At 37.4% G+C, this 18,208-nt stretch overlaps 1 protein-coding gene across 1 annotated transcript in view; it reads left to right on the plus strand.

Annotated features, from left to right (window-relative positions):
• Nucleotides 1–18,208, plus strand: part of LOC309598479 (dynein axonemal heavy chain 5-like) — a gene marked incomplete at both ends in the record, with an annotated part of 174,256 nt that overhangs the window by 22,294 nt on the left and 133,754 nt on the right. The window contains 16 exons of the mRNA XM_082329118.1: nt 269–470; nt 3,497–3,592; nt 4,339–4,512; nt 4,606–4,695; nt 5,415–5,570; nt 6,556–6,695; nt 8,321–8,472; nt 10,281–10,488; nt 11,303–11,390; nt 11,507–11,630; nt 11,746–11,909; nt 13,043–13,135; nt 14,284–14,487; nt 16,328–16,408; nt 16,492–16,896; nt 17,056–17,174. Coding sequence (XP_082185244.1) covers nt 269–470; nt 3,497–3,592; nt 4,339–4,512; nt 4,606–4,695; nt 5,415–5,570; nt 6,556–6,695; nt 8,321–8,472; nt 10,281–10,488; nt 11,303–11,390; nt 11,507–11,630; nt 11,746–11,909; nt 13,043–13,135; nt 14,284–14,487; nt 16,328–16,408; nt 16,492–16,896; nt 17,056–17,174 — 2,496 coding nt within the window. The remainder of the gene's footprint in view (nt 1–268; nt 471–3,496; nt 3,593–4,338; nt 4,513–4,605; nt 4,696–5,414; nt 5,571–6,555; nt 6,696–8,320; nt 8,473–10,280; nt 10,489–11,302; nt 11,391–11,506; nt 11,631–11,745; nt 11,910–13,042; nt 13,136–14,283; nt 14,488–16,327; nt 16,409–16,491; nt 16,897–17,055; nt 17,175–18,208) is intronic.

The raw sequence follows: 18,208 nt of genomic DNA on the forward strand, positions 1-18,208 counted from the left end.
GATCTCCTGCAAATGTCTTATTTAAAAGAGTAACTCCTGTAAAATGTGGTAAAGGCTTTCAATTGACATATATAAGGATTAAGCATTTCTGGTTTATATCCATTACTTTAAAATGGTATTTACTTGATTTGTAATTATTACAGCATAGATATTTTTATGTGAAACTTGGTAGCAGTTCTGGAAGAATATATGTGGGCTAAATATATGTGGTTAAATCTTTTACAAATAGATTTGCATAACAATCCCTCTGCTGCTTTTTTATTGTTAGTGAAAACTATATATTTGGAAAATTTGATACATTCTGTAAACGTCTGGAGAAGATTTCAGACATGAGCAATGTTATGGAAAACCTTTTAGAGCTCCAGTGTATAAAAATAGAAGGTATTGAAGAGATCACTACTCATTACCAGAGCATTGCTACAAACACCAAATCCAAACAATATGATGTTCTGGATCACAGGAAAAAAGAGGTATATCCATTCAGCACTTGTCTGGCAATCACTCCCTTAATTCTCTGCTTTTCACTGGACTTATGCAAAGAAGATTGAATTTTATAACAATGCATATAGTATTTTACTGTAATAATAATACTACTTTCATATCTTTTAATACAATATGAAAGTGTTTGGGTAAATTTGGCTATTTCAAATGTTTTTGTTAATTTTTGATAAACTAGGTTTTGTGTGATAGGTAATGATACAAACAATTTTTCCTAAACTTGTTGTTTTGAGATGCATATATTTTGAACTGCAGACTGAAAACTAATTCAGGCAGGTCAATGCATTAAATACAGTTAATCTAGTTGTAAGAGTTACTCAGTGTTACTGAAAATACTTAGTGGAATTGTAAAGGCAGTATTATAGTAAAGGTAGCAAAGGCACTTAGATGAACATTTTAGAGGGAGAAGTGAATGATATCACCCCCAGCGCTGGGTAGGGTGGTAAAAACTAAAGTGGCTTTTCAGGTGCTTCAGACTCATGTTTTAATACATCCTGCACATGCTGGAATTGAGCTGCTTTTTTTGAGCTGTAGCTTTTTTCCTTTGCAGGACTGATAGCCTCACAATAGAAGTGCTAGAAATGTTGACTTACTGTCCTGCCTTCCTGAACTGTAGCTTGCAACTGTCAGGAACTTTCCTTTAAACATTTCAGTCTAGAGTACCTTTGGCTTTCTTCTAACTGGCTGATGGCTTACATTTCTGTAATACTTGCTGTGTGGTTCTTTTCTGAAAGAGAACATTTACTGGTAACTGGAATTTGAAGGTGTTTAAAAATTGTGTGGCTTTTCTACACCTAAGTGGTTGGAGCAATGTATATTCTGGACTATTTTCCCAAGCTTGTGGAGTGCTGTCTTCAACAGGAAGTTTGCACTGAACGCTTTTTATAGGTCCTCAGTCTTTTGGACTTTTAAGAAAAATTATTACAGATAAACACCCAAATTATTACAGATAAATACCCTACTTCTGGTTAGGAGCTGCCGAATTTGGTAGCCCAATAGAGGCGAAGCTGTAACAGTTCCATGTCCCCAGGTCCACTGAGCTGTGAGGCTGAAGGTGTAATTCCCAATGGGAATGTATGCACACACACACACAATACATTTATTACACAGGTCTGGCTGCACAGCTCAAAACAAACTGAAGACACAGCAATCACACAATTACAAACAGTATTAATGGCCTCATCCTGTCCCTCACTGGCTGAGCAGGAGGAAAGCCTGTTAGTGGAAAATATATATACATGGATCCCTCCAGTAGCTGGTCTTACACAGTCTACCCAACAACTGCCACTGGATACCCAGGTCTCCCCAGTTCCTGGACTTACAACCCCCGCTCAAGGCCCACAGCCCCACTCCAGTTGCTGGTACTCAGACCTATACATACGCACACGCAAGTACAGACACATGCGCTACGGGTCCCTCCAGTAACTGGTCTTAGGCATGTCTACCCTCTACCCGACCTCTGGATCCCCTTGCTGTCCCGGTTGCTGACACACAGAGACACACACATGCAAACAGTTCTTTCTTGTAGCTGGTCCAGGCTTATAATCTTCTCAGTAGCTGACCTTCAGACCCTACCGTCTCTCTGGTAGCTGGCTTGGGCCTCCTGGTCCCTCTGGTAGCCAACTCTTAAACCACTCTGGTCTCTTTAATATCCAGTCCAGACTTAGGGCTGCTCCAACACTTGGTTCCCAAGCTTCTGTCCTGTTAGCTGCTTAGTCTGGTTTGATATTCTCTGACCATTATATGTGACACACCCGCCCACCCAGTATGCGCATGCTCCGGTGTTTCTAGTTCCTATGATCCGTGGTTCCTACCCTGGTTGCTGATGCTTAGACCTCAATACACTCCAGTCTCTCCAGTTGCTGACTCTACAGGTGTAGAGGCTCCAGTAACCCATGGTCTCCATAGAATGGTTTGGGTTGGAAGGGACCCTTAAAGCTTATCTAGTCCAAACCCCCTGCCATGGGCAGGGACATCTTCAACTAGATCAGGTTGCTCAAAGCCGCATCCAACCAGACCTTGAACACTTCCAGGGATGAGGCATCCACAATTTCTCTGGACCACCTGTTCCAGTGTCTCACCACCCTCAGTGTAAAAAATGTCTTCCTTACGTTCAATCTAAATCAATCCTCTTTTGGGCAGATTTAAAACCATTACCTCTTGTCCTCTCACCACAGGCCTTGGTAAAAGTCTCTGTTCATCTTTCTTATAAGCTGCCTTTAAGCCCCTTCCACTCCTGTTGCTGGTACGTAGACTCCCATACACAGGCATGCACCCAGAAGAGAGAGCCCTTTCACCCATCAAAATGGTTAGAAGTGGAGATAAGTAAGAAGACAAGACAGACCGTGCTGATCAGGTGCAGGCCATGGCCAGACAAGTGTACTGACCAGCAACCTGTTCACATGTGACCGACTCCTTTTATCCCATCATGCCTCCATTTTTCCACATTTGTTCCTCCCACAAACCACATTGATCCCTGCCTTTGCTTCTTCCCTAACCCCTGTAATACATTTTGTATAGTCCCCAAATGCTCTCCCCTAGCAAACTGTAATGAGTCCCTGAACTCCTAGGCAATAACCTCCCTTAGTCTGTAAGGTGCTCTAGAGAGCCTGCCAGTTTGCTCGTCTTGATGGGTTTCATACCTGGACAGTGAGCTGAGCGCTCTCCTGCGGCAGTGCTGGGAGTAGCTGGTGAGCGTGCTCTCTTCGCTCTGATTAGGTCATCAGATTTCCTCTGTCTGTCCTTGTTCCTCTGTGCTCCTTTGTGTTCATGAAGATGAGGCTTTAATCATATAATCTAACACTTCTTATTTTTTGTTTGCTTTGCTTAGAATGTAAATGCCTTTGTTACTGGTGTTGTCCCTGTTCTCTCTTCTCTTTAATTCAGTGCTGAACACATGTACTGGGCAGATAAAGCAAAAAACTTCAGGGAAAGAATTTTGTATGAAATGAAAGCAACACTATAGATGATTTTTTTTTTTTCTTTTACCCTTTTATAGTTTGAAAAAGATTACCTTGAATTTAAGAACCAAATTGCAGCATTGTACGAGTCCATACAAGAATTTGTGGATTCCTGGTTTGAGAAGACCGTAACTGTAAGTAAGTTTACAAATGCAAACTCCTTGTTCTGGTGCTCAGAAAGGCTGAGTACCCACAGCTCCCACTGAACTCCTTCATTACTGCCAGTGTTCTGTACTGTGCTGGTGGCTGCCTGAGATAATGTAGGAGGACATCAAGCCTATTACAAGTGTTCTAAAAGTCACTTGCAGAAGTGCTGGAAGATAATGTTCAATGTTACTTGGTGCCAGTTTTATGTTCTGTCTTTCCTTACCGATTTTATAGCCCTATGTTTTTGAAGTTTATTTTCTTTCTTCATCCTGGTGTTCCCCATGCATCCTGGTGCATTTCTAAGTTATTCCTGTTGGACTGACAGGAGTAATGAAATAATTTCTGCCATCTGTTACCTTAATGTCAGTACTGTTCATTGGTTCAGGCCCCGATCATGATATGAGATGTTAACGAAGCATGAGTAAAGGTGTAGGTGTTCTACCACAACTGTTCGCAGAAAAAAAGAGTGATGATTTGAGAGTCAGAAAAAAATTAAGTATCCCAGTATACTAAAGTGGTAGCAGTTTCTTAGTTTATACTATGGTAAATAAATTCTAAATGGGACAAAATACAGAAGTAGAATTCACTAACTTGTCTGGATTGAGTTTTCTGTGTTTCTTAGAAAACAACTTGCAAACTTATGTAACTTCTAAATAAAAAAAACCAGTTTATGAACAATGACTTTCTGAACTATTAACATCTTCTGGAGTAAATGCTTCATCCTCCTTTTTAGACTGAACAGATGCTGGGACTTTTGATGAAGCTTGAACAAATAGGAGAAAATCATATTGATCTTAATGAGAAGTACACCATGGTCCTTCAGCAGTACAGCCAAGACTTAGAGTTTGTTCGAAAACTCTACCAGAAGCAAAAAGAAAATCCACCTATACCACGTAATATACCACCAGTAAGAATGAAATAAATGAGAGAGAAAAAGGACTTTGCTTCTTGACTGTTTTTAAGTTAATGGAAATATAACCTCATATCTTCTGTGTTTTAGGTAACAGGGAAGATTATGTGGGCTCAGCAGTTATACAGAAAAATTGACCATCCAATGACATTCCTTAAAAAGAAACCCACACTTTTGAAGGTTGGAAATTAGCAGAGGAGGATTTATGCTAATCTTTCAAGCACGTTATTAACAGACACGATTTATTTTTATACTTCTATGCTCACCTTTCTAGCAACTTGTATTCAAGCTCATCCAACAGGAGAGGTGTTAGTGTTTGCTCCAGGATTTTAATTCCTTTTTGCAGCATTATTATTCTGCAGCTCGGGACAGTTACTTCCCTTGAGACATTAAGCTGATGACTTAGGCCAGTGCTTTTGTCCCTTCTGGGGTTTCACTCATGTTAATCCTGATCCTAGCACTGTTGGCCATGTACCTAACCTTAGAGCCTTCTGTCTGCTATGCTCTGTAATGAAGAGGACTGAGATATTTAACCTCAAACACTAGCCACACTTCATGAAAGAATATAATTTTATAGCTTTCTCAATGGGACATCAATGCCTTGTATAGGTCATAGTATAGACTTTGTTTTATAGGCAAGACTGGGAGGAAAAATCACAAAAAGAGTTATGTTGTTTAGAGCAGTTAAATACTTCTTAATAATTGATTTCCTAGATATATTTCTATGTTTCTGTGTCTTACCTTATCTCTAAAATAACATGACTTAAAGCTTTCTATTTGTTTTGTTTTCCTAATGGTGGTGAGGAAAAGTCTAGTGGAGGGCATTTCTACTATGGTAGACTCATCGAATTGTTTAAATGGTAGTATTTGCTTTTTTTTTTTTCCCCCTTGACTTGCAGACACTGGAAATGAAAAAGGTTGTTAAGAGCTACAATAAAATGGCTGCAGTTCTTTTGGAATTTCAACTTATTTATCATAGAGCCTGGTGCAGGTTTGCTGACCAGGCTAGAAATGCTCTCTGTGCTTCCTTACTTGTCAGGCACCCAGAAACCAAGGTAAATATGATTTATTCTTTGTATTACTATTGCACTGGTTAGTATTACATATGCTACTTTAATCATATCATGGATAGGCAAGCACAGCATTAAAATAATCTTAATAGGGTTAAAAAAATGAACTACTTGAATTGGTATATTTTTTTTCCTTTTTGTATATATTTATGGTACGGACTTCATCATGTCTTTTCTTCGTAAGGCTCCTGCCTCATTCAGGGCATGAAAGAGGCAGTACCCAGCAAATACATATCTATTATTGACTTATCTACATCTTTTAGATATTGTTTCATGTTTTATTTTCTATGTTAACCAAATTTTAGTCAAGGAAGAAATTTTTAATTAGATCATGGTCTTTTCTGTAGTGGTCAACATCACTGTGGTGAGTACATGGCAATCATTCATTAATTTGCTTTCAAAACTGCTTGCTGAGACAGAAAATCTTACTATTCTTACTTCAGAGATTATTTTTTCTGCTGTAGTGCAGAGAAATTATGGTTAAAATGTGGCATTTTCTGAACTAATGATTCCATAATGGACAACTAGAGCCTAGTTTTCAAATGTATTTAGCATCTTAATAGCATTTAGTGCCCCAAAAAGTATACAGAGATTAACCTTCACAACATTTCTCCCTAGTCTACTGATGGAGGAACTAGATGAAAAGGCAAATTAGTTTCCACAGAGTGTAGCTGCAGAACTAGAATTAAACTTTGGAAGTCACAGGAGCCAAGTGATTAGGGCACACTGAAGGAGTCACAGGAAATTGAAATCAGTGTAAGATATTGGTGGATTAATACTTTGGAAAATCCAGATATTTGTAGAGGAGGATGAAGATCTGTGTAGAAACATGGGTATCCATTTTAAAAATCTTCTCTAGTCATCTAGTCATCTTGTTATATGTTCCAGTTATATCACACTACATGTAACCACCAAACTACTGCCTTATTTTCTATTTCTTTTTTTTCCCCCCTTGTATTGCTACATGAAGGAATTACTTGTAAACTTGGACCCAGTGGTCCTGGAAGTACTTTATGAAACAAAATACCTGAAAAAAATGCATTTTGAAGTTCCAGATGTGGTCCTTGGCTTGTGTGCAGATGAAGAACAGATTAAAAGACATCAAATGGAGTGAGTGAACACTTTGGATTTGCTTTTCATCTGCAAATGGGAATCCCTGGCTTTGAGTCTGTTGCATGTGCTTTTGATTTATTATAACTTTTCTCTTTAATGGAGTTAAATTGAAATTTAATTGCTTTCCCCTGCATTTCCATAGTAATATTGGTAACATGCAGTTGTTCCTATCTATCTCCACAAATATCTCATTGCTAGAAAACACCTACATGCTTTTGTTTTGTTACTGCAAGAGCTGCTCTGTCAGTGGGGGTCGTAGGTACTGCTAAGGCATCTATGCACTATAACATAGGGTTTACACTCCAAAATATTACAGGTAACATAAAAAGCTGTTTTCTGTTAGAAAAACAAGCTAGAATTTACCGCTTGATTAAGGCACAACCCAAACATTTGTATAGGTAATACATCACCTATGTTATAATATGCTCTCTCATATATCTCCCAATAGTTTCTTTCTGCTTCTTGTAACAGCCCAATTCTGTGCTGGAAGAGTTCTTTCCATTCTCAGGGATGCTGACTACTAATTCTCTAACTCTCTAAGCAAGGATGATAGGTCTTAAAAAAGTCATCCTTTGTGAGGAGTGTTCTTTAGATAGTTGTTAAATGGAAGGGGACAAAAAGGGGCAAAGTTCAAAGAGTTTCATAAACACTTGAATTCAACCCCTCTTCCCTTTTTCTACTGTTAAAGCTTTCAGTCTTTCACTCTTATAATATGACATTTTTCATTAATTTTCTGTGGAGTATTTTAGGACAAACTAACCTAAAATTTCTAATGTGCAAGGCAAACTCTATGTGCTACAGTCCTCTAAAAAGCAACAGCCTCAACTTTTGCCATCCAAGAGAAACAAAAAAGTACAGGAAATGTTTGCAATAAAAAAATATCCAAACTTACTTTCTATTCTAAAAAAGACTTCAGACCGACTCCCCAGGCAAAGAAGGAATATTCGGAGACACTAGATTTTTGCTTAAGCAACACTGGAAAAATGGTTCTGGGTATATTGCAAATGGATTATCTTAGTATACAGTTTGTAACGATGTTTAAAGTCATGGTTTTAATCTGGCACAGAACACAGCCATTACTTTTTTTTGCAGCAGTTCTTGTAGGGAACCCATTTTGTATCTTTGACTTCTGAGTTGCATTCGCTTCTAATTCTTGTTTATGCAGCTTCATTGAATAGCTCCATTTTCATGGAACTATATTGGTAAGTCTTGATTCAGAATTTGGCTTCTTTTTCTTTTGGATTTGGTGTCCTAAGTGGTTTGGATCTTGCTTTTCTTATAAGCAGTGCCATTTCATACCGTGTCTTGTGAGACAGGACGAAGGGAACAAAAATAGCATGTTTTTAATTTCCTGGTTTTTTTAATTTTAATTAGTTTTCCTTGGAAGAAAGTTTCTCTAAATTGGTCACAGTCACGTTGCTGGAGGTACTTATTTTCCCAGTCTGGTTCTGCTGTTAGTGGGGAGAAAGAGGCTTAGTTTCAACTAGGAAGAGCTGGGAAGAGTTCTTAGTTTTAACATGGGGTCAGAACTTGCAAATCTTATTAACAGAAAACATGTCTAAACTTCTGTATGTTTCAAATATCTGAATTAAGCACATTCTAAACATGGTCATGTCTTGCAGACTCCAGAATCTGTTGATCAATTACAAAGAGCGTCTGAACGGGATTCCTGTTATGCTGAAACCACTGATGAAACCATTCATAGGACAAGTTGAGGATGCCCTTACTCCAGGCTTGATGCAGCTGTCATGGATGTCTTTAAACATCAATAAATGTATGTAGTAGGAGAAGAAGTGGTTAACTGTTGATGCTGTTGGGTAGTACCTGCCAGATGTTTCCTTGTCAGTTTTAGGAAGAGCACTCCATCTGTATGAGGGGAAAACATGCTTGTAAATCAGTTTTCAGCTGAGGTAGACTGATGTTAGGCTTTCATTTTTCTTCTTCAAAATGAAAAGCAGCAAGATAAACAGGAATAGATGCAGCCTAAACCTGAAAGTGAAATGGGGCATGGGTTTGTGCAGCTGTTCGTTTCTGACTCTGCCATGTGGCACTGGTGCATGGGGCTCTGACCAGTGCTTAAGGCGGCACTGGTCACCTTTTGGCTTTACTTCACCTTTGCCTGACCAGAGCACAAAAAACCAACAGCAAGTAGTTTTTTATGTTTCTTTTATAGCTCTAAAATGAATTTTTGTATTTGGTTTACGTAGTTTAGTAACACATCTAAGGAAAGTCTTTACAATATGATTTATGTATTTATTCATTTAGGTACTTTCTGCACTATGTTAAGTATCTGAATAGCTATAATTCAGGTTTTAATGGTTCTTTGGATCAGCATTTGCTCTGGTGGAAACTGGCCTTTTTGAAAAGATAGAGGTTATGCAGCCAGAGTATCTGGGCTACCTCCTGTTTCCTGCAGTTGCAGCTGAAATGGAATCACCCCTAGAAAGGAATGCTTTTCTTCAGTGTATGCATCATATCTTTTTGAAGATGTGCAATGTCTAATGTGCCCAGAATGCACGGGACACTTACAAATTAGCCATTGGTTGAGTGTATACAAGATAACTCTGACCTGCCAGTGATGTGCTGAATTTACTATGCATGAGCCTAATGTCTTAAGTGCCTTATTTCCATCTAATATGTAGATGTATGGAGGCCCATGTTGCCTTCTAGACTAAAACTCAGGAGACAAGGTGAAAAAATGGATTTAGGACTAACTAATTTATATATTAAAAAAAAAAAAGCTGAGGAATTGGTTGAATTATTTGTCTGCTTTAGTCAATAAAAAAGAAAAGCTCCATCATTAACTTCCTAACAGGAATAAATTATGTTTTCCACTGAAAGCATCAGCAGTTGGACACCACTATCACACTGCTGTGCCTCAGATATCAGAGTGATTTCTTTCTACAAACAGTAAGAAAGAGCATTGGTGATTCAAATGATACTGTCTGGTAATAACAAATGCAAAGACAAAGGGTGTCAGGTGACATATTTCTTTCTTCTTTGCAATGACAAGTATGAAGGACAGGGAAAGAATTTATCCAGTCTATTCAGAAACAGTCATTTTTACCTAGTTTAATAAACAGATCTGTTAAAGCACTCAGTTTATCTCTTTCCAAAGTAAGTTAGGTCATATGCATGAAAGAAGACATCTACTGGTTCAACCAGTATGTAATCTTGGCTGGGGGAATTTTAGCCATTGAATTTATAAGTTAATTACTACTATAAAAGTACTGGATTTTACTGTGGAGGTATGTAGGAGGACCAAAATAATTTTTGGACAGTTGTATCCTTTCTGTTTTCCATTGTATTTTGTTGATCCTTTTCATTACAATGCTCTTTAATACAAAAAAGAAGAGATATTTTGAAGGCTAGTGTACTATTTATTATAAAATGTTTTCATTTAAAGACTCCAAAATAGAGCAAGTCCATCATGTTTCTATTTCAGGCCTTAATTGCATATTTCATTGCCATCAAATCCTCATCTTATTGTAATACCTGGAGGGAGGGGGAAGGGGAAGGGGAGATGAGATTTAAGAGGTCTGTATTTTGCATGATTTGTTTTAATTTTGTTTCCTTGCTTAGTTATTAAGAATGTTTATAGTACCCTGAGGGAGCTGGACTACGTAGTCAAAGAAGCAGCTGATACCCTGGAATGTAGAATTGAAAGAATTCTGGAGGATATGTCAAACACTGCCCTGATAATTTTGCCAGAAGATGAACCTATAGATGTATTGTCTTTTCTGGAACAAACAGAAAAGCTTGCTGTCTCTACTGCTCACAAACTGTCTCAGTAGGTTTGCTAATTGCAGAGATTTCAAGGCCATATTGGGGAGGGATTATTTATGTATTACTTTTATATGCATAGAGAGTTTACTTTTAAAATTTTATTTTAACAGACTGCTAGTCTAAAGCAAAATGATAGTCTCAGGGTGCAGGGGAGAAACTCCCAAGTATCTTGAATACAGCAGATGTAAAATTGCATGCGTAGTGTTTAGCATTTCATATTTTTCTTCTTATGGCATTCTAATCAGTGGCAAGAAAAATGAAGATGGATAAGACTTAAAATCTCATCCCTGTGTTAATTGTTTGATTCTTAATGCTAGCTAGCTAATGCAAGACTTCCCATTCTCCCAGTGCTGCAATTTTTTTTGCCTATGCTTATTTTCCAGGTTATAGCAGAACAGTTGTTCAGTTCTCCAAAATGATGTCTATGCTCATTGTGCAAAATAAGATACATTCTATTTATTTTTTTATTTTTTTTAACTAATTCTGATTTCACAGATTATCTTGCTGAATCATCATGATAAGCCTGTTTTATTAACTATAGCTGGAAAATAACTTTTCTTTTCTTTAATTATTATGAAGTCCAGTTGAATCAGATATAAGAGAGTCTGACAAATGGGTTTCTTAATAGTCTGCATATCTTAATGTCTTACATTCTCTGTGTCCCCAAGCAATTGGAACAAACTGAAAAGTATAAGGGTATTTCCCTGCGCATATAATTCTTCACAGTGCAGTAGGACTGGGGGTGTGTGCCTGGAAAATAAAGAAGGGTGTTCATTATGTTTGATTCCCTGTGGGTGACTGTAAGGTTGTTTTTGTAGACAGAGTCAGCAAGTGGAATTCTCTGTGTATGAACTGGTGGATATTCTTAAGCACAGGCTGAAAGGAGATGCTGGAAGAAGTCCGGAGGTAAGACTTCTAGAGTGTAAAAAGTAACCTTTTATAACCTAGTCAGATACTTGATATTTTGCTTACATGCTGGATAATGTGGTTATTTTCCTAAGAATTTCCCTTTAACTCTTCAGGATTCATATGCCTGTACACATCTCGACATGAAACAGAAAACACGCTGCCAAGAATGCCTGTCCTGTGGTTACTATAATCTGATGGGACAGCTTTGTCAGAAGAATACTGACTCTTTAGTCAGATGTGAGTCTGTCTTTTTCAGATATGTTTAATTTTGTAATATCACTTTAAGTTTTTTTTCCCAAGCTTATTGTGGTAAAAAAGAATATAACCTCACTTAAATATTATATTTGTTTAGGCACGAAGATTTCTTTAGAGTCCTTAAGACATCGATTACATGTTGTTGACACTAGGTATCAGATGACCAAGTTTGTAGAGACACAGAGGGTTCCTTTGTTCAAAGCTGAAATTCAACTGGCTATTCCAAATGTTGTCTTGAGACCAAGTCTTGAAGATATTCAGGTAACAAAATAATTGCACATCTCAGTCACTTATAGTAAAACATTTATAAATGCATTGTTTTAAAAAACGTGCAAATTTAGTCTGGTATAAGAACTAAAAGAAAAGGAAAAAAGATTAAAAGTCACTTGAGTTCGTGACATCACTAGGTGCTACGAACATGAAGCCACCAATCAGGTTTGTTATGAAAGTCAGCAGAAGGAACTATTTTCCTAAAAGCTCAGTAACTCATGTTCACAAACCTCTACTTAGAGGCAAACGTTTCAAAGTGAATGCAAAAATAAAAATGAATGTCATTGATACAGCCTGATTTGACTTCCTGGTCTCCTTAAACTCTTTCAGAATATAAAATGATATTATCAGTTTAAAGTATCATTCATAAATCAGCATTTTGCAGTAATGAAATGTAAAGAAAAATATTACCAGCCTGAGGCCCTAAACTGTGAAAAAATTTGAACACTCATTTAAATTTATAGTAATTCAGCAAAATTCTTACACATATACTTACAATCTCCTATGATGTCTGAAATTATTCACAAAGTGTTAGTTGTGGTGTTGCTTTGTGGACTTTTTATTTAGCATTGTCACTGTCAAAATCAGTAGCTGAATTCTTTCTCGGATTTCATTTGCAGCCTTCATGGTGGCATCAGTAAGGAATCAGATCACAAAGTGTAATTTTAAAATACTACAGATAGAAGAAGTTATATAATACTTTATATAGCTGCCTATATAAATTATAGAATATACCATCACAAATTCAGACAAATGTGTTCAGGCATTCTGATATGAATGTGAAAACTATTATTAATAATAATAAATAACTATGTTTATAACCAGTTTAAGGGGAAATAGTACTGTAATTAAGTTATGATCCCCAGTGATTCATGATTACTGCTCATAAAGGTCTCATGTTCTTGTTTGAAAACCACATAAACGTAGAAGGACTGTGATAACGCTTTATGGAGTACTTTTTCCCCTTACAAAATGTATTTTGGGTGATCCTACTTCATGCTTATTAGAGTATTTCCTGTTCAAGACAGAGGTATAATTTTTACATTTTGGTATTGTTTGGAGGATCCCCCCCAATTTGTCGTAATCTCTCTGTGTGCTCGAGGTGAATGTTTTGCTCTTTTCAGAGTGCTGTAAACAAAGCAGTAAATATCATATTATCAATAGCCAAGGATATCCCCCTGTGGAAATTTGCTTACTTACATCATAAACAGCAGCAGGTGAGTATTTTGTTTTGATTATTTAAAAATGTTAGTATTTTGGTTAACGTTTTTTAATCTCATAAGAATATGTTCTGTACCAATACTTTGACTTGTAATCTGGTGAATCTTCCTGTTAAGTGAAAGCCTAGTTTTTAATCTCTATACCAAGTAATTGAACATAAGAGTAATAATTCATAAACCTTATGTTTGGTGGTTTCTAATAATAAAATCAAAATTTGCTTTAAAAAAATCTTTTAAATATACTGTTCAAGTATGATGAAGATAACGTGGATAATGTGTGAAAACTGACATTATCCATGGGTACTGCTAGCTGAGTATGAATTATTATCACTCTTCCCAGGCAAAAACTGTACTTTAAGTTAAACTTTCAGGCTGCATACAGCACCTATAATGCTACAGTAAATACAATATAAATATTTTAACTGGCATTAAAATGAACACTAAAACCTGGGGGAGATCTGAAGTATAAATAGAAACTGAAATTTGTTAAGGTAACAGAAGTGCACAGAAATGGTAATCAGATGGCCTTAATTCTCTCCTCTGGTAATGAAATACAGATCTATGTAGATCTGTGCTGAAAAGTGTCTTTGTAAAAGTATCTTCCTATTTTGTCGAACTGACATGAAAAACAGATCAGCTCATTTCAATGAAAAAAACCATTCAAGTCCTGCAAATAAATAATAAAACCAATAAACTAGGAGGGAGTGGGTCAAATTCAGTTTCCTCAAGCATAATTATTTGCTTATTTCCAAGCAGCCAACCCCCCGCCACCTACAGGACCTTTTTTGGCCAAGAATAGGTATAAATTGTAATTCTATGCTAAAGAAAGCAGGAAGACCTGAGCAGTTGTGTAGGAGTAGAAAACAGCACAGTTGTACTTTTATATGACACATATTTGACAGATGTCAGAGGTGGTTAATACAGAGCTCCACATGGCAATTTTTTATAACATCAGCTTTAACACTAGAACTATAGTTCTGTAAGATCCGGAGCTAATAACAGGGAGTCTCCTTGTGGATGCTTTCTGTGCACTTTCTATCTGTTCTTAGAAGCACTTATTGTGTGTGCATTATTAGACGTTCTATAATGTAAAAAATATATAAAACTACTGGACATATTTTTTTTTCTTGTTTAATTTATGCCAGATTGAACAAGCTGTTGCTGTAGAGCTAGGTGATGAGAGCAAACTCACCAGGATGGTGGCACTGAAACCTTTAGACAAACAGATCATCGAGCACAAGGATGTAAACAAAGTGGTGATCCAACTAAATACAATTATTTTATCTCTCAAAACTGAAGCGTTGGATCTTCTGAACAGCTTTTCCGAATTTTCAGGCATCTGGAACAAGGTTAAATACATATTCAATATAATATGTTGCGGTATTGTGAAATCTTCTAAATAAACTGTTTTGGGTTGCATAAGGAGACTGTGTGCTCAGTAGGAAGCATTGGTTTCATAGTAGAATCCATATACCAATAGCACCTCCTTCTGTCTCCTCTTGTGTTGACCAGAACTTGTCATTCTTTACCAATTAAACCATTTAAAAAAGAAAGCAGAAGAACAAAAAGTATGTTGGGACCATAAAATAGCTTATGGTCTCATACACTTATGCATCATTTTCACAGCATCTTGCCTGCATAGTTTATAAAAAAGAATCATTTAGCAGAATTTGAGAAATTGCAGGCCACAAAACTGTTCCTGAATATTAAACTGACTAGTTCTTCTTCAGCAACCACTGCTGAAAGCAGCTTTTCTATTTCTTCACAAAAATGATAAACTAAATCTAGGAAAGCTTTCCAGTAATAAGGATTCCAAAGCAGAAGAGAATCTGGACTGATGGAGTTGTCTTCGTTAAGAAGCAGGTCCAGTCACATAAATGGTAAAGCTCTGAGGAGTGTTTTGGCGGGAGCTATTTCATGAAATAAAACCTTGTGTACATTCTGACTAGTGAAATTCAGCTCTGTGTGGATGGACAACTGTTGGTCTTACCTATCAGAGGTGCTTTAGCCAGGCTGAGAAACAAGCAGCCAAAACCGGATCAATCTTACCTTTGTAACTGCTCACTTTTTTTAACTTCCCCTTCTTAAACCAACTCATAGGTGGCCACATTCCCACAGCTGACTCTTTTGCAGTTGAAGTTCAGGCTAAGACATGGAATTTTCACCCCTTCATGGCTTCTGGGGTTCCAAATCTTAATGCTTAGTTACCTCAGTTTTTGGAGATATTGTGTGAGCTAACCACGTATTGATGGTACATCACTTCACCCAGACAGGGCACAATCAGATTGGATGATGAAGTAGCATGATAATGTTTCCTTTCTACTAAAATCTTCTAAAATAGTCAATTAATCTGCTCCTTAACCTTAAAATTCCTTAGGATTTGGCACCATTTCCCCCCATCTTTATAATTTCTGTAGGACCATTGGGAACTGTCACTGGTAACTCATTATTGGCCAGAGAAGCCATAACAGATTCTCAGGGACCTCACAGTGCAGACTGTAGATGAACGTCATTGAGCTGGGTAAAGATCATTTGTCTGTAACTGAACCGAGAATCTAACACGTTTATTGAGCTGGTGACACTGAAGTTCTCACCTCTGCAGAGACTGGCCTGCCTATGAAGAGGAAGGATGCTCAGTGCTCTGTTCCCTTTAAACAAGCTTCAACAAGCTAAATGCCCCCTCTTCCCTCAGATCCATCCTTCCCTGCCAAACTGTGCTTCCTTCAAATGGCCAGTCCATTTGTAGCTAGAAACTGCAGTTAAATACACTGTTTCAGGAAGAGTGAAGATGGCTGAGTACAATCAATACCATTTAAATACCTCTTAGAGGATGTGAGCTGCTTTTGGGGGTTTGCAAACAGAAGGGAGACTGGGAAGGAAATATTTCCAGCAAAGTTTGAGCAGCTACGTTGTAAATTTTGTAGTAATATTTGGATGGATACAGGATATCCTGATCTGTGTCAGTTTTTGAGTTACAGATAGATTTCAAGTGCTTTAAAGAGTACTGTACAAAGAGTAAGAGTCAGGAAAAGCAGTTCAAGTGAAACAATTTGATCCTAATGCTTATATCTTAAGCTCTTTTAGAGAGGGATCATTTGTGTTTGCACAGTAGAACAGGCAGCTGGGTCCCCCGTAGGTTATTGTAATACCTATGCTAAATAATAATTAAAATAAACTTCTTTTATATAGGATCCAGAGGAAAAAGTGAGGGAATTTATAGATACTAAACCAACAATGGCTGAATTCCAAGCTCAAATCGGATATTTTTCTGTAAGTATTATATCTTTAATAAAAATGAAGTGTTCAAAGAAATTGTAGTGAAATTAAAAGCTGAACATTTGTGTTTGTCTTAGCAATTAGAAATGCAAATCAGAGAACTGCCAAATCACTGTGTACTGGAATCAGTGGATATTGCGACAGAGTCGTTGAAAATAGCCTTAATTCAGGAATGCCGCTCAAGACAAAGAACATTTGGATTAGCTTTGAATAAGAAGTCTGCCACAGACATGGATGAAATTTATTCATTCATTGAAAACGTGAGCAAGAGATTAAGCAGACCTATCCATGACCTTGACGATGTACGGGGAGCAATGGAAGCACTAAAGGAAATTCGAGAGAATGAGATTAAAATTGACATGACAGTTGGACCTATAGAAGAATCTTATTCTGTGCTTCATAAATACAACCTGTTCTTTCAAGACGGAAATACAGAAAGAGTTGATGGATTGGCTTATGCCTGGAAGAACCTAAACACACAGGTATCATAGCTGTATTATTTCTCAAATTATATATATAGCAAAGTTATTGTCAGCCTTTTTGATGTTGAAATGCTAGAACAAAACTATTTTATTATTTAAAACTCTGTGCTTTTTTTCCTGCCTCTTTTATGGTTGTTTTTCCTCTTTGTCTGCATATAGGCACTGCACGTTGAGGATTTGCTGCTGAAGGTACAGCCAGACATGAAAACAGATTTACTGAGTGCTGTTCAAAAATTCCAGACTGATACTGCAGAATTTTACAAAGATTATAATGAAAAGTAGGTAACCTGTAATGCGATACGGTTATGCTTCATTAGTGGTTGTTCAAAAATGGTGTATCGAAAGGCCTTCAGAAAATAAACACAGCACAGCCTCAATGTATATATGACAGCTGATAAAAAAAGCCTAATTTCAGAATAATATAAGACGGGCAGATACTCTTACTGTCACAGATTCATTCCCATAATTTCAATGATGGAGTCGGTGAAGTTCCAGAAGAGTTAATAGGTTGGGGAAAAAAATAATAAAATTCTCAATCCAGATCCAAATTGAAAGTTTTTTGGGAGTTCTAAACTCAACAAAGCACTTAAGCAGATATTTAATATTAAGTATATAAGTAATGCCTTGGATGTGAATGGAGATTCCAGTTCTGCGTGTTTCTAAGTTCACTGAGTCTTACTCAGTCTTACTTCTAAGCTTACTTTGGCATTTTTTTATTTAAATTGTGGGGTATGTGTGCTTCATTGGACACTTCTACATTAGCAGCAAAGAGGGAAAGACCAGAATTTGGCTTCTGTGATCTGTTATGGTTCTAGGACAATACATGCACAGTGTGTGTTTTTTGGCAACGAAGTTCACGTCAGCAGCTGACCCTAGGCATGCACTGCACACCTATAGCAGTGTGAAGCAGCTTTATGCACAGCCTCTGCAGACTGACTGCCTTGCTATTATGAACAGAATTCAGTGCACGCATAGAGCACACACTCCTGGAGGGCCTTGGAGAATATATTCTTCTCCTAGGGCAGGTGCTTTTGCATTGGTGTTACAGGCAGGGTGGTCCAAATGGTAACTGCGTGTTAGGCTTCAACCTTGGCTTCACCAGGAATGAAACTTCTTGAAGGCACACTAGCAGTGCATTTGAGTGCACGCTTCAAGATTCCAGCTATAGACAAAAGGTAAATGTGCACCTAAAAACAACCTGCTAGAGCACCAAGTTGCCAGTGTGGATGCATGGATAGTGCTGCCTGCAGTTCTGCTCTGGGAGTTGTCCAGAGGAATTAATGGAAACACCCTGTGGCTGCCACCAGTTGTA

Source organism: Platalea leucorodia, assembly GCF_965183815.1.
Source record: "Platalea leucorodia genome assembly, chromosome: 1".
In the NCBI taxonomy this organism is placed as follows: domain Eukaryota; kingdom Metazoa; phylum Chordata; class Aves; order Pelecaniformes; family Threskiornithidae; genus Platalea; species Platalea leucorodia.